The following is a 16,197-nucleotide window of genomic DNA, read 5'->3' as shown; positions in this document are numbered from 1 at the left end:
TCAAAACTTTATTGCACAAAACACCACCCCACACCACTCCAACTTTCTTCCTGTCTTCAGAAAGGGCTTCATTCTTTGAAGATACCAAATATCTTTGAGAATAATTTATATAAAAAGATTAAGCTGACAATTTCTTCTTCCTAAATCAAGGTCCTTAGATGAGTGCTCACAGTGAACTTCTATCACCTTACTATTTTCAGCATAACAGGTAATGATTGTGGGGTGCTCACTATGCACTAAGGCACTCTGCTAAGCACTTTACACAGATAATCTAATTTACTGTTGTAAAAATACTGTAAGCATTGATTTATAACAATATTCTTGGGAGGAGATGGGGAGTAAGTACTTCTTTAGAGGCACAATACTCTGTATATATATCTGGCTGGTATATTCCTACATAAAGGGTCAAATGTCATTTAAAGGTATAGTGGATTTCAGACTAACACAAGCTCATTTTATTTTTAACAAGTTCTCAAATTAGAAAATAAGCTTGAAATCTAGTTTTCAGAAACTCTGAAGAAAAGCAAATGAGTAATTCCGTCCCCAAACTTTTTCTTTCCAAAAGCATGCTCATACTGCAATATCCAGATTGGCTGTCCACACAGATTAAATTAAACTGGCAATTAATTTGTCACACGTACAGGCAGAGCCCGAGATTAAGAGAGTGCATTGAAGGATAGGACCTAATGACGGTCATTGTGTAACTGCATGTATTGAGACAGTGTGTCTTGATATAGAAAAGTTGTCTTCAAGTTAGTGCACAGCAGTCACGAACAATGCAATTTTCTAGTTTCATTAGGTGAGCGTTATGCGTGATACATAATAGGACAAGGGGGAAAAAAAGCCACCTTCTGCTAAGAAATGCATGAATAGTTCATTTATCTGCTGATCCATTTGGGGGCATTATGGAACGCAAAGCCCAGAACAATGGGCTGTTTTTAATATTAAACAGGTTCTTAATAATCTGCTGTTTTCTCTCCATAGCTGCTGGAGGGTCCCGCCTGGAAGTGCAGAGTTGGCAGTAGCAGTTCCCGGGAAGTTGTAAGCTACTCCCCAGGACCAAGTGGTGGTAAATTTAGAAGTCATGCTGATCACCTGACTGTCGGTGAGCCCCGATTTCAGAAATTCCAAGTCTCCCCTTGTCACCTCTATCTGTCTATATTTGCAGACGCAGCTCGCCGCCGGGCCTGGGGTCACCCCCGGAACCTCCTGGAGACCTGCCCTGCGGAGGACGCCCTTCCAGCACTGGAGGGCTCGCCGCTTGGGAGCGGCGGCGCCCAGTTGGCGCCCACCCCGGGACACACTGCAGTCAATGCCTGGCAGCGGCTTCGCCCTCAGCCTCCCCCATCGACCCTCTCTGGCCGACCTTTACGCCCGACTGGGGCGCGCCGCGAGCCTCGCGTCCTCTCTGTCCACGCGGGGCCCCACCCCTTCCCGGTTCCTGCCCGCGATCGGGTCGGAGGCGAGGGTAGGTGCATTTCCTGCCCGGAGCTGGCGGCCGGCTCCGCTTCTTCACTCCAGTTCTCCGGCGCCGGGCGGTGCGGCGCGGAGCCGGCGGCGGCTGAGCACACCGAGAGGCGCGGGAGCCCGGGGACACACTCACGCACGCTCCGGAGGGTTGACCCCGGAGACGCGCGCGGCGCGGGGGGGGCGGGGCGGGGGAGAGCCGGCCGGCGTGGAGGTGGGGGTCGCCCGGCCTCGGGGGTGGGCGCGCCGGCCCCCGGCCCTCCGCGCGCTCCCCTCCCGCCAGTCCGCGCCGCCGCCACCTGGCGCAGGTCGGAAACCCCTCCTTGCCTGGGCTCCTCGGCGCCGGGGCGAGGGCGAAGGTGAGGGGTCGGCGCTTGGTCGGCGGGCGGGGATGGTAGGGCTCACGCGCACCTGGCAGTGCCCGTTCCTGTCCGTTTTCGCCCGGCCGTTCTTCCAGTAACTTTGTTCCGAAGGTTGGAGGGGAGGGGAGACGCCGAGGGGCCCCAGGAGAGGCTGGAAAGCACCGCGAATCTGGAGGCCCGACTGGAGAGCAAGTCCCCGGGCGGCCCCGGGGCTGGGCGCGCGGCTGGGAGGCGTCGCCGCCGCCGCCGCCGCCGCCGGGATGCGCTCTGCTTAGCGGGGCTGCCGGGGGCGCCCGAAGGCCACCGCTCCAAGGACACGCGGCCCCCCGCGCCCTGCGCGCCCCGGCCCAGACGCCGCCAGCGCCGGAGCCGAGCGGGCGAGCGGAGCCGCGGGGAGCGCGGGCGAAGGGCGGCAGGAGGGAGGGCGCGCGGGAGGCGGCCCCTCCTCGGCGAGCCATGCGTGCCACGGGCAGCTGAGGAGCCGCCGGGCGCCGCTGCCAAGTCCCCGCTCCGCTTTTGTCTTGCCCTCCAGTGAATGGGAAGATGGAGATGGATGTTGAGGGAGTTTCTCCGCGCCCGGAGCCCATCCCCCGCTCCCAGGGGGCTGGCGGAGCCTGCCAGGCGCCGCCACAGCCGCCACAGCCGCCCCAGCCCCAGCCCCAGCCCCCGCCGCAGCCGCCGCAGCAGCAGCAGCAGCAGCTGGCTCAGGATGAAGTGCCCGGCGAGAGTGCGGGCGTGGAGGACAGCGACGATCCCGAGGCGAGACCCAGCAGCGAGAAAGGAGAGAGCAAGGTAGGTCCACAGTGTTGGAGCTGTGACACCTTTTGGACGAAACCGAGGATCTCTAGTAGTGGCAGTCACTTTAACCCCTCCGCTTCCCTCCCCCCTCCTTCGTTTGTGTGGCGGTGGGGGGTTGCAGGTGTGGGGAACGCGTGAGATCGAGGGAAGTCGGTGGCCGAGAGGGACTTTCCGAACTGGAAGGCTTGTGCCGGAGCCTGCCCTGGTTTCCGTATTCAGAGGTGTGTGCAGAGAAAAGTCTTCGGGTACATGCGATGTGATGCCCGGGTGGAGCGGGGCACTTCAGCAGAGCCGTGTCGGGAGACCTTTGCTCGCCCACACCGTGTAACCAAGGCTTCCCTAGATGATGTAGGTCAAGGGGAAGCGTGTCTTCAGGAGCTGCCAAGTGGCTTCTGAGACTCCTTGGAGGGAGGTGACATCAACCTTAAGATGGCAACAATGGGAGCAAAGTTTGGCTCATTTGCAGAATGGAGAGCACTGCCTAACCCAGCTCTAAACTCGAGGCCCTCCTCCTCAGCTGGCCCCCTCCTGGCTAGGAGGGCAGGGGCCAGGTGCCTGGCAGCAGCTGAGCCCTGGGAATCTTTTGCAGCCCTGCTGTGTCATTGTAGACCAGGGGATAGCTACTTCTTTCTGTGGACAGCGGAGTTCTGCAAGTAATTGGATGCCGGTAAGAAATGGCTCACATGCTGTTATTCTCTGGTGCTGATGTTTCTTCTGGGGGAAACTGTAAAGTCAAGGAACCGGTGTAGAAAACCGTGCTCTGGTAGTACGATTTGAGTGCGTTTACCACCGCTTTGTCTCTGAGCCTATGTTTCCGTTCACGCGTGGAGGTCCGTTTTGTGGGATGGAGGCTGGTGTTGTTTAGCTGTATCTTGGTCAGGTGTACACATGTATTTGTGAATACGTTTTGAAGCGGACTGCTGACGTTGGGGAGGAGTTGGTGCAACAGACGGGAATACTGGAACCAAAGAAGGGTCTGTGGGTACACTTTCTCACTCTGCATCACTTAAGGAAGCGTGCAACCAAATAGCCACTTTGTCTGGTTAGAAAAGAATTGGCGGTGGGTGGTGAGGGTGAGTGCTCCGGTGAGTGCTCCTCCTCCAAGATTGCCTTGGTTTCTTCGGACCTTTCCGAAGGTACTAGTGGATTACACAAACATCCAGAACGCTCGGGGATCATGTTGAGTGTTGCCGTTCTGTGTTTGGAGACAAGCTCCCTTAACAAGTTGGTGTTTGCAAATGTTCCAGATTGCTTTGCATTTTGAAACTGAGGTAAGGACTGACATTGCTGTTTATCTGCCTGAATCAGTATTGTCATTTATGAATAGCAGCCTTACCATGGACCTGGAATCTGGACACACATTAGACCCAACCGAAGTGCCTTACAAATGCATACAGGATTTACATTGTAAAAACTATGATGAATTTTAATAGTCTGATATCTTCCGCTTTCCAGTGGCTCTTGATTTCATGAATATTTAATTCTGTCATGACTGCATATTTACTACTTTAAATGACTGTGTGTGCTCAGTCCTATGAAATAACCCTGAGTATCGTATCATCTAATCGAACTTTAAGTCTCTTCTGCAGAATAGGTACGGGGAATAATTAAAATATACAGCCGGTGCTGCCGTTTCCATATTGTTGGCTCCTATGCCCTGAGCATGAGAAATTCCTGCCATCAGCAAAAATCTGTGCTTATTTGTTTCCCTTTGATGCACCACGCAGACTGTCTAATGTTCTACCGGTTATGAGGAATGAGGAAGGCGATGTACTACAAAATTACAGCAGGTGAAGACGGGCCTGAAAGCGGGTTGATTACACATCGTTAATTAGCATGTTCGGTTAATTGAGTATTCCACTGATGTGATTTGCTTTAGGTTTGTCTGCAATTTCTTGAGGTGGAAACAGAATACTACTTTTTTCCCCCCTCCAGGTGTTTGCCTTAAAAGATTGTGTCGCAACCTTTTCCTAAACCAGAAATCAGCTATTTTAACCCTTCGTTGGCCTCTGGTACTCTCTCACCCGTTCTTCTGAGTTTGAGGTGTTTCAGACTTTAATAACTCTTTTTGTCATTGATGGATGCTAAGGCAAGTTATAAACAGACTTTTCTTAGTAGATCCTAGCTTCATTAGCGGGAGGGCCTTTGGGTGTCTGACCAAATTATTCTACCAAAATATAGATGGAAGACAGAGTGGGATAAAGTGGAATGTGGTTTTACCAAGCTGTTTGGGGTGAAGTGGGGATAGTCTCATGATAGTATTTAAACACGGTAATGTACATATATATATAATGCACTGAACTATTGTGTTTTTTCACTCATGAAAGTAATAAAATATGAATTTTGAATACTCTTTTATTTTCAATCTTTCTCCGAGCAAGGGTACTGTAAATAGAATGTCAGTGGCTATGACTCCCCTCCCCACCAAATGAAGTTTCCAGGGAGTAGTGGCATTTTTTTTTCCCATTTCTGATTTGGGTCCATGATTTATTTTCTCATGAATTTACCTCAGTTGTCTTACTGGAAAAGAAATCAGAGCTGAGTGTCAGATCAGCTGTCTCCTGAATTGCAGGTGCACGGCTATACATCCTCAGAAAGTCTCTGAAATAGGAGGAAAGGTTAGAAAACTGGATCAGTCAAAGGATTTTTTACACCAGAGTTTCCTGATGTGACTGGCACTTTCTGTTACTAGAATAACAATGCCTGATTCCTCTCTACCAACTATTCTTTGGAGAAATGTTTTAAAGCAGCTACATGCTATGTATGCTTTGATTCCATGAACTGGAGTAGACCCTAAATCGACCATTTATTCCTCCTCTGTGCTTTCAGGCAGGTTTATATTAAATCTTTACAAAAAGCCGTTTCTCCTCCTTGCAATGATATCCAAAGACAATGTGGTTTCCCCTTTGGGGACCCAGTGAGATATTTTCTCACCCATTATCTCCAGCACTTCGTCGTCATGTCAGAAAAGAGTTTCTCTAGACAGTACAAAACTTTCTTCTGGCCTTGCAGGTGAAGATGAGATGGTCATGTCCTTGAGTAAGAGACCTTCCCATCCTTGAAAGAGGTCTCCACCCTGGATCTGATCATCTCAAAAGTTTCTTGTAGAGTTGTCTGTAGGCCTTAGATATCCCATTAAGAAATGTGCTGTTTAAGTCCCTGAAGTGCTTGGCTTATGTGAATAACTCTGGATAGGTGTTTCCGAAACTTTCTTCGGAAAAGTTAAAAAAAAAAAAAAGGAAAAGTTCCTTATGGTGAGGACCAGCACCTAGTAACTCACTCCATTTGTATTACCTAGTTTCTTATACACATGTGTGAATTCTTCACCTGATCCCAGATGAGTGATGTTTCTTTCTTGTCTGCTTCAGCTTCATGTCACTTATGTATTCTTCACGGTTCTCCCTTCCCCTTCCTCCCCTGTCCTCTCTCACACAGGCACACATAACATTTACTGTTCACCGAGAAGTGTATAGTTATGGCCCCGATGTGAGGTTCCATGACCAGGCACTCTTTTTTATTAAGTTCCTGTTAAAGCTTTGGTTTGCGAAATATGTTATTCTTGTGGTTTTGGACTAGAGAGACTCTGCTGTTGCTACCAGTGATACTTCATTGATGAGCAAACTTGATGACTCAAGATTCTCAATGTGACTGCATCTCATCAGTGATGCTGTCTAAATCGTCAGTCTTCCATGGTGCTGTAGGGAATCTCTTACCCAGCCTGCCGGTACATTCTTTAAAGCCTTTAATTTCAAAATAACTTTTTTTATTTTTAAAAATTTTTTAAATGTTTTTATTTATTTCTGAGAGAGAGAGAGAGAGTCAGAGAGAGAGAGACAGCATGAGCAGGGGAGGATCAGAGAGAGAGGGAGACACAGAATCTCAAGCAGGCTCCAGGCTCTGAGCTCGCTGTCAGCACAGAGCTGGACGCGGGGCTGGAACCCATGAACTGTGAGATCATGACCAGAGTCAAAGTCAGACGCTTAACCAACGGAGCCACCCAGGCTCCCCTCAAAATAACTTTAGATTTATAGGAAGAGTTGCAAACATAAGACAGAATTCCCATAGACCTTTGACCCAGCTTCCTCTAGTGTTACCCTCCTTCCTAATCATGCTCCGTGTATCACCTTGAAGAAATTCACGTTGGTACAGTACTATTAGCTAAACTTGTCCAGTCAGCTTTTGTTGAGTGAATGTGCAAACATCTTGATGTTTTTCATTTTATTCTTTTAAGATTTTCTTTCCACCTGAAAGGTGTTTGAGAGAATACTTAAAAGCCAGATTCAATTGGGGTTAACCAGTCCCCCCTTTCTTCTGGTGGGTAGGAGCATCTTACGAAATACAGAGGTTGAGGTCCCCGGAGCTCTGCATCCTGATGCAGCGAGCCCTGTGGGAGTCACACCTTTGGCAAAGCTCCTGAGTGCTGTTAACTTATGGGGAGTGATAGTCTTCTTTTTTATTGTATCCTGAAAAACATTCCTGTGCCAGGTAAGATCGGGTTTGTCAGGACACAGAGGACAGCAAAGTCTCAAGTGGCAAGTAGAGTAGAAAAGGCAATTGATAAAATCAAGACAGTTCACTTTGATGCCTAACCCCTTGGGTGTTTGCTTCTGGCATGAAAAATAATGGAAGCCCTCTCGTTTTTGTATTGTGTTAGCCGGGTGAACTCTGATTTCCAGCACAGAAGTGGAAACTTGCCCACCTTAGGAAAGATGTCATTGTGGTCAAAAGTGTTGGCTTTCTGATTAAGAGTGAAATCAGAAAGGCCTGCATTTGCTTTTGGCTCTGTCACTTGCTCTGTCACTCAGCGAGATCGTGATCTTTCCAAACCTCAGTATTTTCATCTCTAAAATAGGCATAATTATTTTTGTATAGCTTGAATGAGATAAGCAGTATACAGTTTGCAATTCAATGTTTCATAGGTACTCACTGTGTAGTAATTGTTAATAATAATCATTGTGATTATTATTAGTAGTGGTATTGTGATCCAGGGTTCTGAAAAGGAGAATGAGTTGGGGCTCCAAGTTGGACAAGAATTTTCAGTTTCTTAGAGGAATCAGTTTGATTTTTTGGAATCAAACCAAGTTGGTGCTCATTGACCTGATTTTGCCCTGGGGGGCCTTGAGGTCCTTTTCTGATGGGCAGGATGTTAGGAGAGCGTTATTATTTATCTTGACTGGGTCAATGGACCTCACCTTGCTTATCAGGAAAGCCATGGAGGACCGGTATAGAAGGCCCCCACATTCCAGTCCAAGCCCCAGGGGTACACACAATAATAAAATAAAATAATAATAAAGAAATAATAATTAATAAATAATAAAACGATAGTAAAGCAAATGAAGTGCCCTGCATTTACACATTTATAGCTTCTTGGGAGAAGTAGGTGGCAAATTTTAAGATTTAAAAAAATGATTGAGCTAAAAAGTTGTATTTTTTAGGCCTCTGCGTTTGTGAGCAACAGAAACTAACTTAAATTTGAGCAATAAATGTATTTTATTGTTTTATTGTTTTATTTTATTGTTTTTATTGTTTATTATTGTTTTTATTGTTTATTGTTATCTTAAGGTTGTAAGGTAATTGCAGAATCAAAGGAGAAATGATAAAACTGTTTTTGAGAAACACTGAAGCTGGGGAATCTCAGAAGATCTCAGTACTAGAAAGTGACGAACGGTTTCTCAAGGGCACTGACACAAGAAGAGTAAATTCCAGACATCTTTTTGCCTTTCTGTCACTCTGCTCAAGAGCCCAAGTCCATGGCAAGGTTATCTAATTGACCTTGCTTGGATCAGATAGCTGTGTCTTGGTCAGGGAAGAGTAGGCATTGCATTGCATGTCCTTGCAAATTGTATTCTTTGGAAGGGGGTACAGTTCAGGGTGGGGTGGGGGTGGGGCATCAAGGTGCTGTTGCCACATCAAGGAGAGTGGATATCAGGGGTCATAACACCTGGTGTAACTCCTCTCCTAGAGAGAATAAGAAGGCAGTGGGAGGAGGGGGGGGACAGAGAGGGAGGTAGTAAGGAACAGAGAGAAAAGGATAAAAAAGAGAAATAGAGGCAAAGAGAGGAGATGTGAACCAGATACAGAGACAGAAAAATATACTTAGAAAAATATACACAAGAACCTGGAATATTTTTTTAGTGTTTATTTCCTACCATTTGAAAAGAAAGAATACAGAGGAAAATTAAGTATTGTATTGCTCATGTATAGGTTAGTTTCGCCACTCGTAGAATGAAATTACTGATACGTTTCACATCTGCTGAACAGATCATCTCAGGATAAATGTGTTGGGGCACTGATGTTTTAAAATATAGGTCGGGGCGCCTGGGTGGCTTGGTCGGTTGGGTGTCCGACTTTCGCTTCGGTCATGATCTCGCGGTTCGTGGGTTCGAGCCCCGCGTCGGGCTCTGTGCTGACTGCCAGCTCAGAGCCTGGAGCCTGTTTCTGTCTGTGACTCCCTCTCTCTCTGACCCTCCCCTGCTCACGCTGTCTCTCTCTCTCCTAGAAATAAATAAAACATTAAAAAAAAATATAGGTCTTCCATGGAACTCATGTCCATTAGAATGAAATACATTAACATTTTTTTGTCTGCCCCTAAATTAAAGCAAGTTGGTTTCCTGCTCAAAGCCCTAATACATTTTCTTTGACTTTTCAATCTGCATGTCAAGATATTTCTGTGCTTAGATTTGGACGTGACCTCCTACCAAGGCAGCCCTGTGGAAGGAGGCTCCATGGACAGCATGCTCCTCATTTTTGGGTGGCAGACGTTGGAGTGAGCTCTTCATTCCAGTGCACACACTCTTCTGGCATGTGCCATGCCTGGCGCATAGCGAGTGGGCCCTCAGTAAATAGCAGTTGACATTGAATGGTGCCTGTGTGTGTCAGTCAGCCATCATTATATACGACCTAGATGCTGGGATTGCAGAATTGAAAAAGAAACCCACAGTGTCACAGGGGAGACACACTTCTGCACAGATCATGATTCTGTAGGACATGAGGACCATCAGAGAGATGAGGACACAGGCAACTTCTTTATAAGTGAGGCCACTCAACACACTTTTTAAAAGCAAGGTGTTGACCTGTCTAACAGGCACTAGAAGTGGCCAGATGAAATGAGACCGGACAATATGGAGACACTAGCTAATAAATGACTCCCCTATTCTTGGTTTGCTCCCCCAACAACCAAAGGTTCAAGTCAAGTCCCATTCACAAACCAGTGGCGGAGTCGGCCCTGTCCATCCTCCCATGCTTCCTCCTCCATCTGTTTCCCAGGATTCCATCCCCCTTCCCAAGTTAGACCTCTTGTATTTTACAATCTATTTGTTTAAAAAAATTTTTTTACATTTATTTATTTTTGAAAGAGACAGAGCACGATTTGGGGTGGGACAGAGAGAGAATGAGACAGGAGAACCTGAAGCAGGCTCCAGGCTCTGAGCTATCAGCACAGAGCCTGACATGGGGCTCAAACTTACTAACCATGAGGTCATGACCTGAGCCGAAGTCGGACGCTTAACCGACTGAGCCACCCAGGCGCCCCCTACAATCTATTTGCTTTTAAAAGTAAGATTTCCTGGCATAATTTATTGGTAGTAAAACTCACCCTTTTTAAGTGTACAGTTCAGTGAATTTTGACAATTGTGAATACTTGTGTAAGTGCCGCCTCAAACAGGATGTGGAATATTTCCGTTACCTCCAAAGACTTCTATTGTGTCCCCCTGCAGACAGTTCCCTCACTCCACCCCAGGCTCTTCCAAAGTTTCACATAAATAGAGTTCAGAATTCTACAGTCATTTGCACCTGACTTCTTTTGCTTAACAAAGTCTGTTTTGTAAACATTTGATGTTTGCACCAGTAGGTTCCTTTTTCTTCCTGAGTAGTATTTGTTGTGTAGAAGTAACGCACATTGTGTATCCATTTACCTGTTGATGGATATTTGAGTTGTTTACAGATTTGGGGCTTTTATTAAGAAACATTTTTTTGTGTGTGTGTGTGGACATACATTTTCATTGGTTTTGGGTAAACTGCTAGGAATGAGACTGCTGGATTGTAGGATAAGTGGATTGAACTTTGTAAGAAGCTGCCAGCCTGTTTTCAAATATAGCAGATGTACCAACTCTGCATGCCTTCCTACCGTTCATGCCTGAGAATTCCAGTTGCTCCACAACATCATCAACACTTGGCATTGTCAGTATTTTTAATTTTAGTCATTCTAGTAGGTATGTGACGATACCTGGCTGTGGCCTTCATTTGTGCTCTCCTATTGACAAATGATGTTGACCATCTTATGTGCCTCTTGCCATCTGTATTTTTCTTTGGTGAAAAGTCTGTTCAAATCCTTGGTGGGTTTTTAAAAATTTTGGATTGTTTATATTCTTGATACAATCTATAATTTTCACATAGGTTTAGGTTTCAGAAACGCTGGTGGAAGTTTGAGGAGATCACAAAGAAGGGAAAATTTGAGTTTCCTTTCTTGGGGGTTTTTGGCAAACTGACACTTATGGGGTGTTTTTCATGTGCCAGTCATGGAGAGAGGTAGATTCACATTGGGTGATCTCATTTTATGCTCCACAGTAATCCTACAAAATAACTATTATTAGTCCTGAGGTCACACAGCTAGTATATGGCAGAGGAAGAATTTAAATTTAAGTCTGTCTGGACTCTTACTCTTTCCACTTCATCTGGTGTGACTCTGGGCCTGTTCTCCACAATTTACCTGTTAGTTTTCCAGCCCAGACTGCTTTCTCTGCTCAGGGTGTCTTAAAAGCAGCCCTTAGGTGAAATAACACTGCTGGCATTGACATGCAAATCAGGACATTGAGCTTAAGGCAAAAAGAGTGCTCCCAGTTTTATTTCGGTCTTGAAAAAAAATCCTATCCACTTCATAAGGTAGAAAGGTGAGAATTCTCCAGAGAAGTGGAAGGTTTGAGGTACTCATTTACATTTTAGTACCCAAGGATGTCCATCTCTCTTAGCTAAATTGTGGTGCTGTGGTTACCCAGAGGGCTAGGGTGGGACTAACCCCTGGGAGTCAGATCACCTCTCAGACCCCAGTTTTGATCCTGCAGGCTGTGAGGACTTTGGACAAACCACATGAACACAGGTTTAAATTCTCCTATCAGTTAAGGTGATGGGTAAGTAGTCCCTTTTACCACAGCTGAGTGTTCTGAGGGTTGAGTTGCCTGTAGAGGGACCAACTCATTCTCTCCCAGGAAACCCTGGGTCCCGGGACAGTTGGTCACCCTGATTACAGGACATGTGTATAAGCTGGTGGACCACTTCAGACTCTCAGGATATGAGAGCTGTCACTGTTGAAAGTGCTTTGGGGCATTCAATACATGAAGTCTGGAAATGACTCATCCTGTTTCAGAACTAATGAGGCCCTGTGAATGATTCCAGGTTCCTCAGATTGACTTAAAAAAATAGTTCAAAACAAGGCTCTGGATTTGAATTGGACAAATATCATAATGTTTCTGAATAAGTGGCTATAGAACTTTCCAAAGCAGCTCTTTATGTCCTCTAGCCATGAAGTAAGTGTGTTTAGGAAATTACTGAGAAGGTCTCCCTGGATCGAGAAAGAGAGGCTCTTTGGGGGAGTGCTTTCACTGGCAGGACAAAAATCACCTCAACAAATACATAATTTAAAAAAACCTGCATGGTTGGAAACTTCTAGAGGAGAACATAGGCAGTAACTTCTTTGGCTTTGGCCATAGCAATTTCTTTCTAGATATGAGGCAAGGGAACAAAAGCGAAAATAAACTACTAGGACTACATGAAAATAAAAAGCATGTGCACAGCAAAGGAAACAATAAAACTAAAAGGCAGCCTATAGAATGGGAGAAAATCTTTGCAAATGATATATTCCATAAAGGGTTAGGATCCAAAATATGTAAAGGACTTATAAAACTCAACACCCCCAAAATGAATAATCCAATTAAAAATGAGCAGAAGACACAAATGGACATTTTTCCAAAGAAGTCATATAGATAGCTAATAGACATATGAAAAGATGCTTAACATCACTTATCATCAGGGAAATGCAAATCAAAACTACAGTGAGATACCATCTTAAATCAAAAACACAAGACACAACAGGTGTTGGTGAGAATGTGGAGATAGGGGAACCCTATTGCACTCTTGTTCAGAATGCAAACTGGTGCAGTTACTCTGTAAAACAGTATGGAGGCTCCTCAAGAAGTTAAAAATAGAACTACCCTATGGCCCAGCAATTGTACTATTAGGTATTTACCCAAAGAATACAAAAGTACTCATTCAAAGGAATATATGCACTCTGATGTTTATAGTAGCATTACCTACAATAGCCAAATTATGAAAACCTCCCAAGTGTCCATGGAATGATGAATTGATAAAGAAGGAGTGGTATATATGTATATATGTATACACACACACACACACACACACACACACACATATACACACAGCCATGAAAAAGAATGAAATCTTATCATTTGCAACAACATGGATAAAACTAGAGAGTTTTATGCTAAGTGAAATAAGTCAGAGAAAGACAAATGCCATATGATTTTACTAACATGTGGAATTTAAGAAACTAAACAAATGAGCAAAGGGAAAAAAAAGAGCAAACCAAGAAACAATTCTTAGCCGTAGAGAATACCTGATGGTTACCGGAGGAGGTAGGGGTCGGTGGGGGCATGTCAAATAGGTGATGGGAATTCAGGATTATTGTGATGATCACCAATGTTATATGAAAGTGTTGAATCATTATATGCTACACCTGAAATTAATATTATACTATGTTAACTGGAATTTAAATAAAAACCTAAAAAAAAAAAAAAAATTGCATGGTTGGTGGGGCTGGTGTCACTAAGGACCAGGCTCCATGTTTTGCCTGGGACCCTCAGTTGGAAGGAAACCACAACCACTCTTGTAGGGAAGATCATGGGATGTGGGTGCTGTGACTTTGAATCCTGGTTGTGCCCTTTCTAAGTGAACTCTTTGACAAGTCACATTTTATTTGAGACTCAGGGTTGTCAACAGTGAAATGGGGATAATATTTTTACCTTTCTAAGAACTGTCTAGCTTGGAAATACATTCAGTAGTACATGAGCAGAGTCTTTTATAAGCTCTTATAAAAGTCTGAGTGTGCATGTATTTGTGTCTGTGCATAAGTCTCTCTGATTTTGTTGGATAAATGAGTTTCCCTCCATGGTTTTCTGTGGCCCTATTTAAGAAATTGAACAAGATTATCTCATTAGAGTTAAAGATGCCGGAATCTGGGGTCCATAGGAGCATGTGGTCATTCCCGGGAAGGAGGCCCTCAGGTGATATTGGGTGGGTTCAGGCGTCTGAGAGGTTCAAGGGGCTGCACTGGGGCTGCAGTACTTGGGAACATCACTACCTGACCCTGACAGCCAGCCCCCTGCTACTCTGCCTTGCTTGCTCTTTGAATGACAGCAGTATTGGTGTTTTTGTTTTCATTTATTTAAGTTTCTGGAGTTCACTCTGTCCTACCCAGAGCTTTTGCCTAAGCAATTTACTTTGCCTGGAATATTCTCCCCCACCCCCTTAACTTCCCTCTCACCCAGTTAATCCCAATTCAGCCTTCAAAATTCAGTTCAACACTTCAAAGAAGTTTTTCCTTGTTTGCACCTTTCCCTGCCTACCACATGTCAGGTCCCTGTCAATATGGTATCATACATTCTTAATTGTATAATTAGCTATTTAATATAAGCCATGAGGATAGGGACCAGGTTTGTCTTTTTCACAGCTCTTTCTCCAACCCTAACACAGTACATTGCATTTAGGAGGCCTGCAAATACATTTTTGACAAATAAGGTTGGGTATGAATACTCCTTCTGACAATCTTTTACTTAATACCTACTTTCTAGCCCAGAATGGTCCGTGTTCTAATAATGTAGCACACATTCTGCTGGGAGAGACAGATACTAAGCAAGTAACTAACTAAATAAATACAACAGATCATAAATAAACAGCTAAATAAATAATAAGACACCAGTGGCCCCCTGGCTGTCTGGCTACAGGCACATATTTACAATCCCTGCCTGGCCATGTTTATATAAGAGCATCCATTTAGGGCAGTAAGGAAATAACTGCAAGCCAGGCTGTTTTCTAGATGTGCCATCTATCTAATGGCCTCAGAACCTGGTCATCTCCTCTACTTCTTTCTACTGCTGCTAATGGGTAAAATCTCACCATATTGACTTTGTGAAATCTCAACGTATGTGCCTTTAACTCCCTCTCCTGTGTTCATGTCCCACATCTCTAGTTCATCACAACACGCTTTCCTAATGAGGTCAGCCTTAACCTTGGAAACAGACTTTCTTTAACAATCGCTTGTAGGGGCTCTGCTTGCCCTGGGTTTACAGCTTTCCTGTCACTACTTCCTCACTTGCCTGGACAAGACACTCAATCCTCAGTACTCCCCTCCTCAGTTTCCAAACCTACATAATCTAATATGGTAGTCAGTAGACACATATGGCTATTTAGAGTTAAATGGGATTACAATTAAATAAAATTTAAAAATTCACTTCTTCATTTGTACTAGCCACACTTCAGATGCTCAAAAGTTCTAAGTCCCGTTGGGCAACATTTCTGTCATTGCAGAAAGTTCTGTTGGGTTTCCATGTTGCAGACCGTGACTTCACCTCTCCAGGCCTGTCCTTGCCATTTGTTGACTGAAATCCCTTTGAGATACTCTAAAACCAATCCTTTGACAAGGATGGAGATTTTACAGTTTCCTGGGTTTGGTTTTGGTTCTTGGTGAATTACTTACGAATTGTCTTTGAACTACTTATATTGTTGTATATGGAGGCTGCCTAGGGCAAGATGTCTTTCAAAAATTTTGTCTAGTGGTGTTGCTATTTTTACTTAGGTGTTCCACTGAATCTTGGTGTTTGTCCTTGGCCATTATAGAAAACAGTCGCCGGTAAAGTGGTTGCAAGAGATGGCTTTTCTGTTATCCAAGGTCAAAGCCTTTATTAGTGGGTAGTTGAACCTGTGGCTGAAGCACCATTGACACCTCTTCTTTGCCATTTACTAATGATTGTCTTCTCGCTGTAGGGATTACTATGATGATACTTGTCAGAACACACAGGCAGAGGAATCCTGCTGAGAGCCCCAATCTGATATCATCACAGAGCCCCTATGTCTGCAACAACAATGCAGGGAATAGTTTTCTAATTATATAATGGATGAGGAGTACTAAGTTACAAAGTCATACCCTTTGAAGGTATCCTATTTTTCTTTTCTTTTTTTGTATCGCAATATAATTCCAAGTTCATTATGATTACCGGAGGTTTCAAGCATGGATAAATAAGAAAAAGAGAGGATATGAGAAAAGAGTCTGATAATGAAACTACCTTTTTAGATCTCTTTTGTATTTCTTTTTTTTAAGTCATGAGTCAGAAGAGTGATCTTTTTAAGACTGGAGGACAGACTGGGGAGTTAGTCCTAAAAGATGCTAATATGAGACTTGCTGTGCCTTTGTCTAGCACATTACTTGAGTGTCAGCAGGAAAAGAGATGGGAAGATGGCCCCAGGGTGGATGTGGTGAATTTCCTCCCTGTTAGCTAGGATG

General features: G+C 44.7%; 1 protein-coding gene across 1 annotated transcript in view; it reads left to right on the top strand.

The window, feature by feature from the left end:
- Positions 1-2,373: 2,373 nt before the first annotated feature.
- The window catches only part of LOC120238758 (transcriptional activator ptaB-like), a 161,763-nt gene continuing 147,939 nt past the window's right edge, over positions 2,374-16,197 (top strand). Inside the window, exon 1 of the mRNA XM_039242720.1 lies at positions 2,374-2,621. Coding sequence (XP_039098651.1) covers positions 2,379-2,621 — 243 coding nt within the window. The 5' untranslated portion in view covers positions 2,374-2,378. The remainder of the gene's footprint in view (positions 2,622-16,197) is intronic.

This window comes from Hyaena hyaena, unplaced genomic scaffold, assembly GCF_003009895.1.
Source record: "Hyaena hyaena isolate Hyena2069 unplaced genomic scaffold, ASM300989v1 scaffold_216, whole genome shotgun sequence".
Lineage (NCBI taxonomy): Eukaryota > Metazoa > Chordata > Mammalia > Carnivora > Hyaenidae > Hyaena > Hyaena hyaena.
This window is presented reverse-complemented; position numbering and strand designations above follow the sequence as displayed.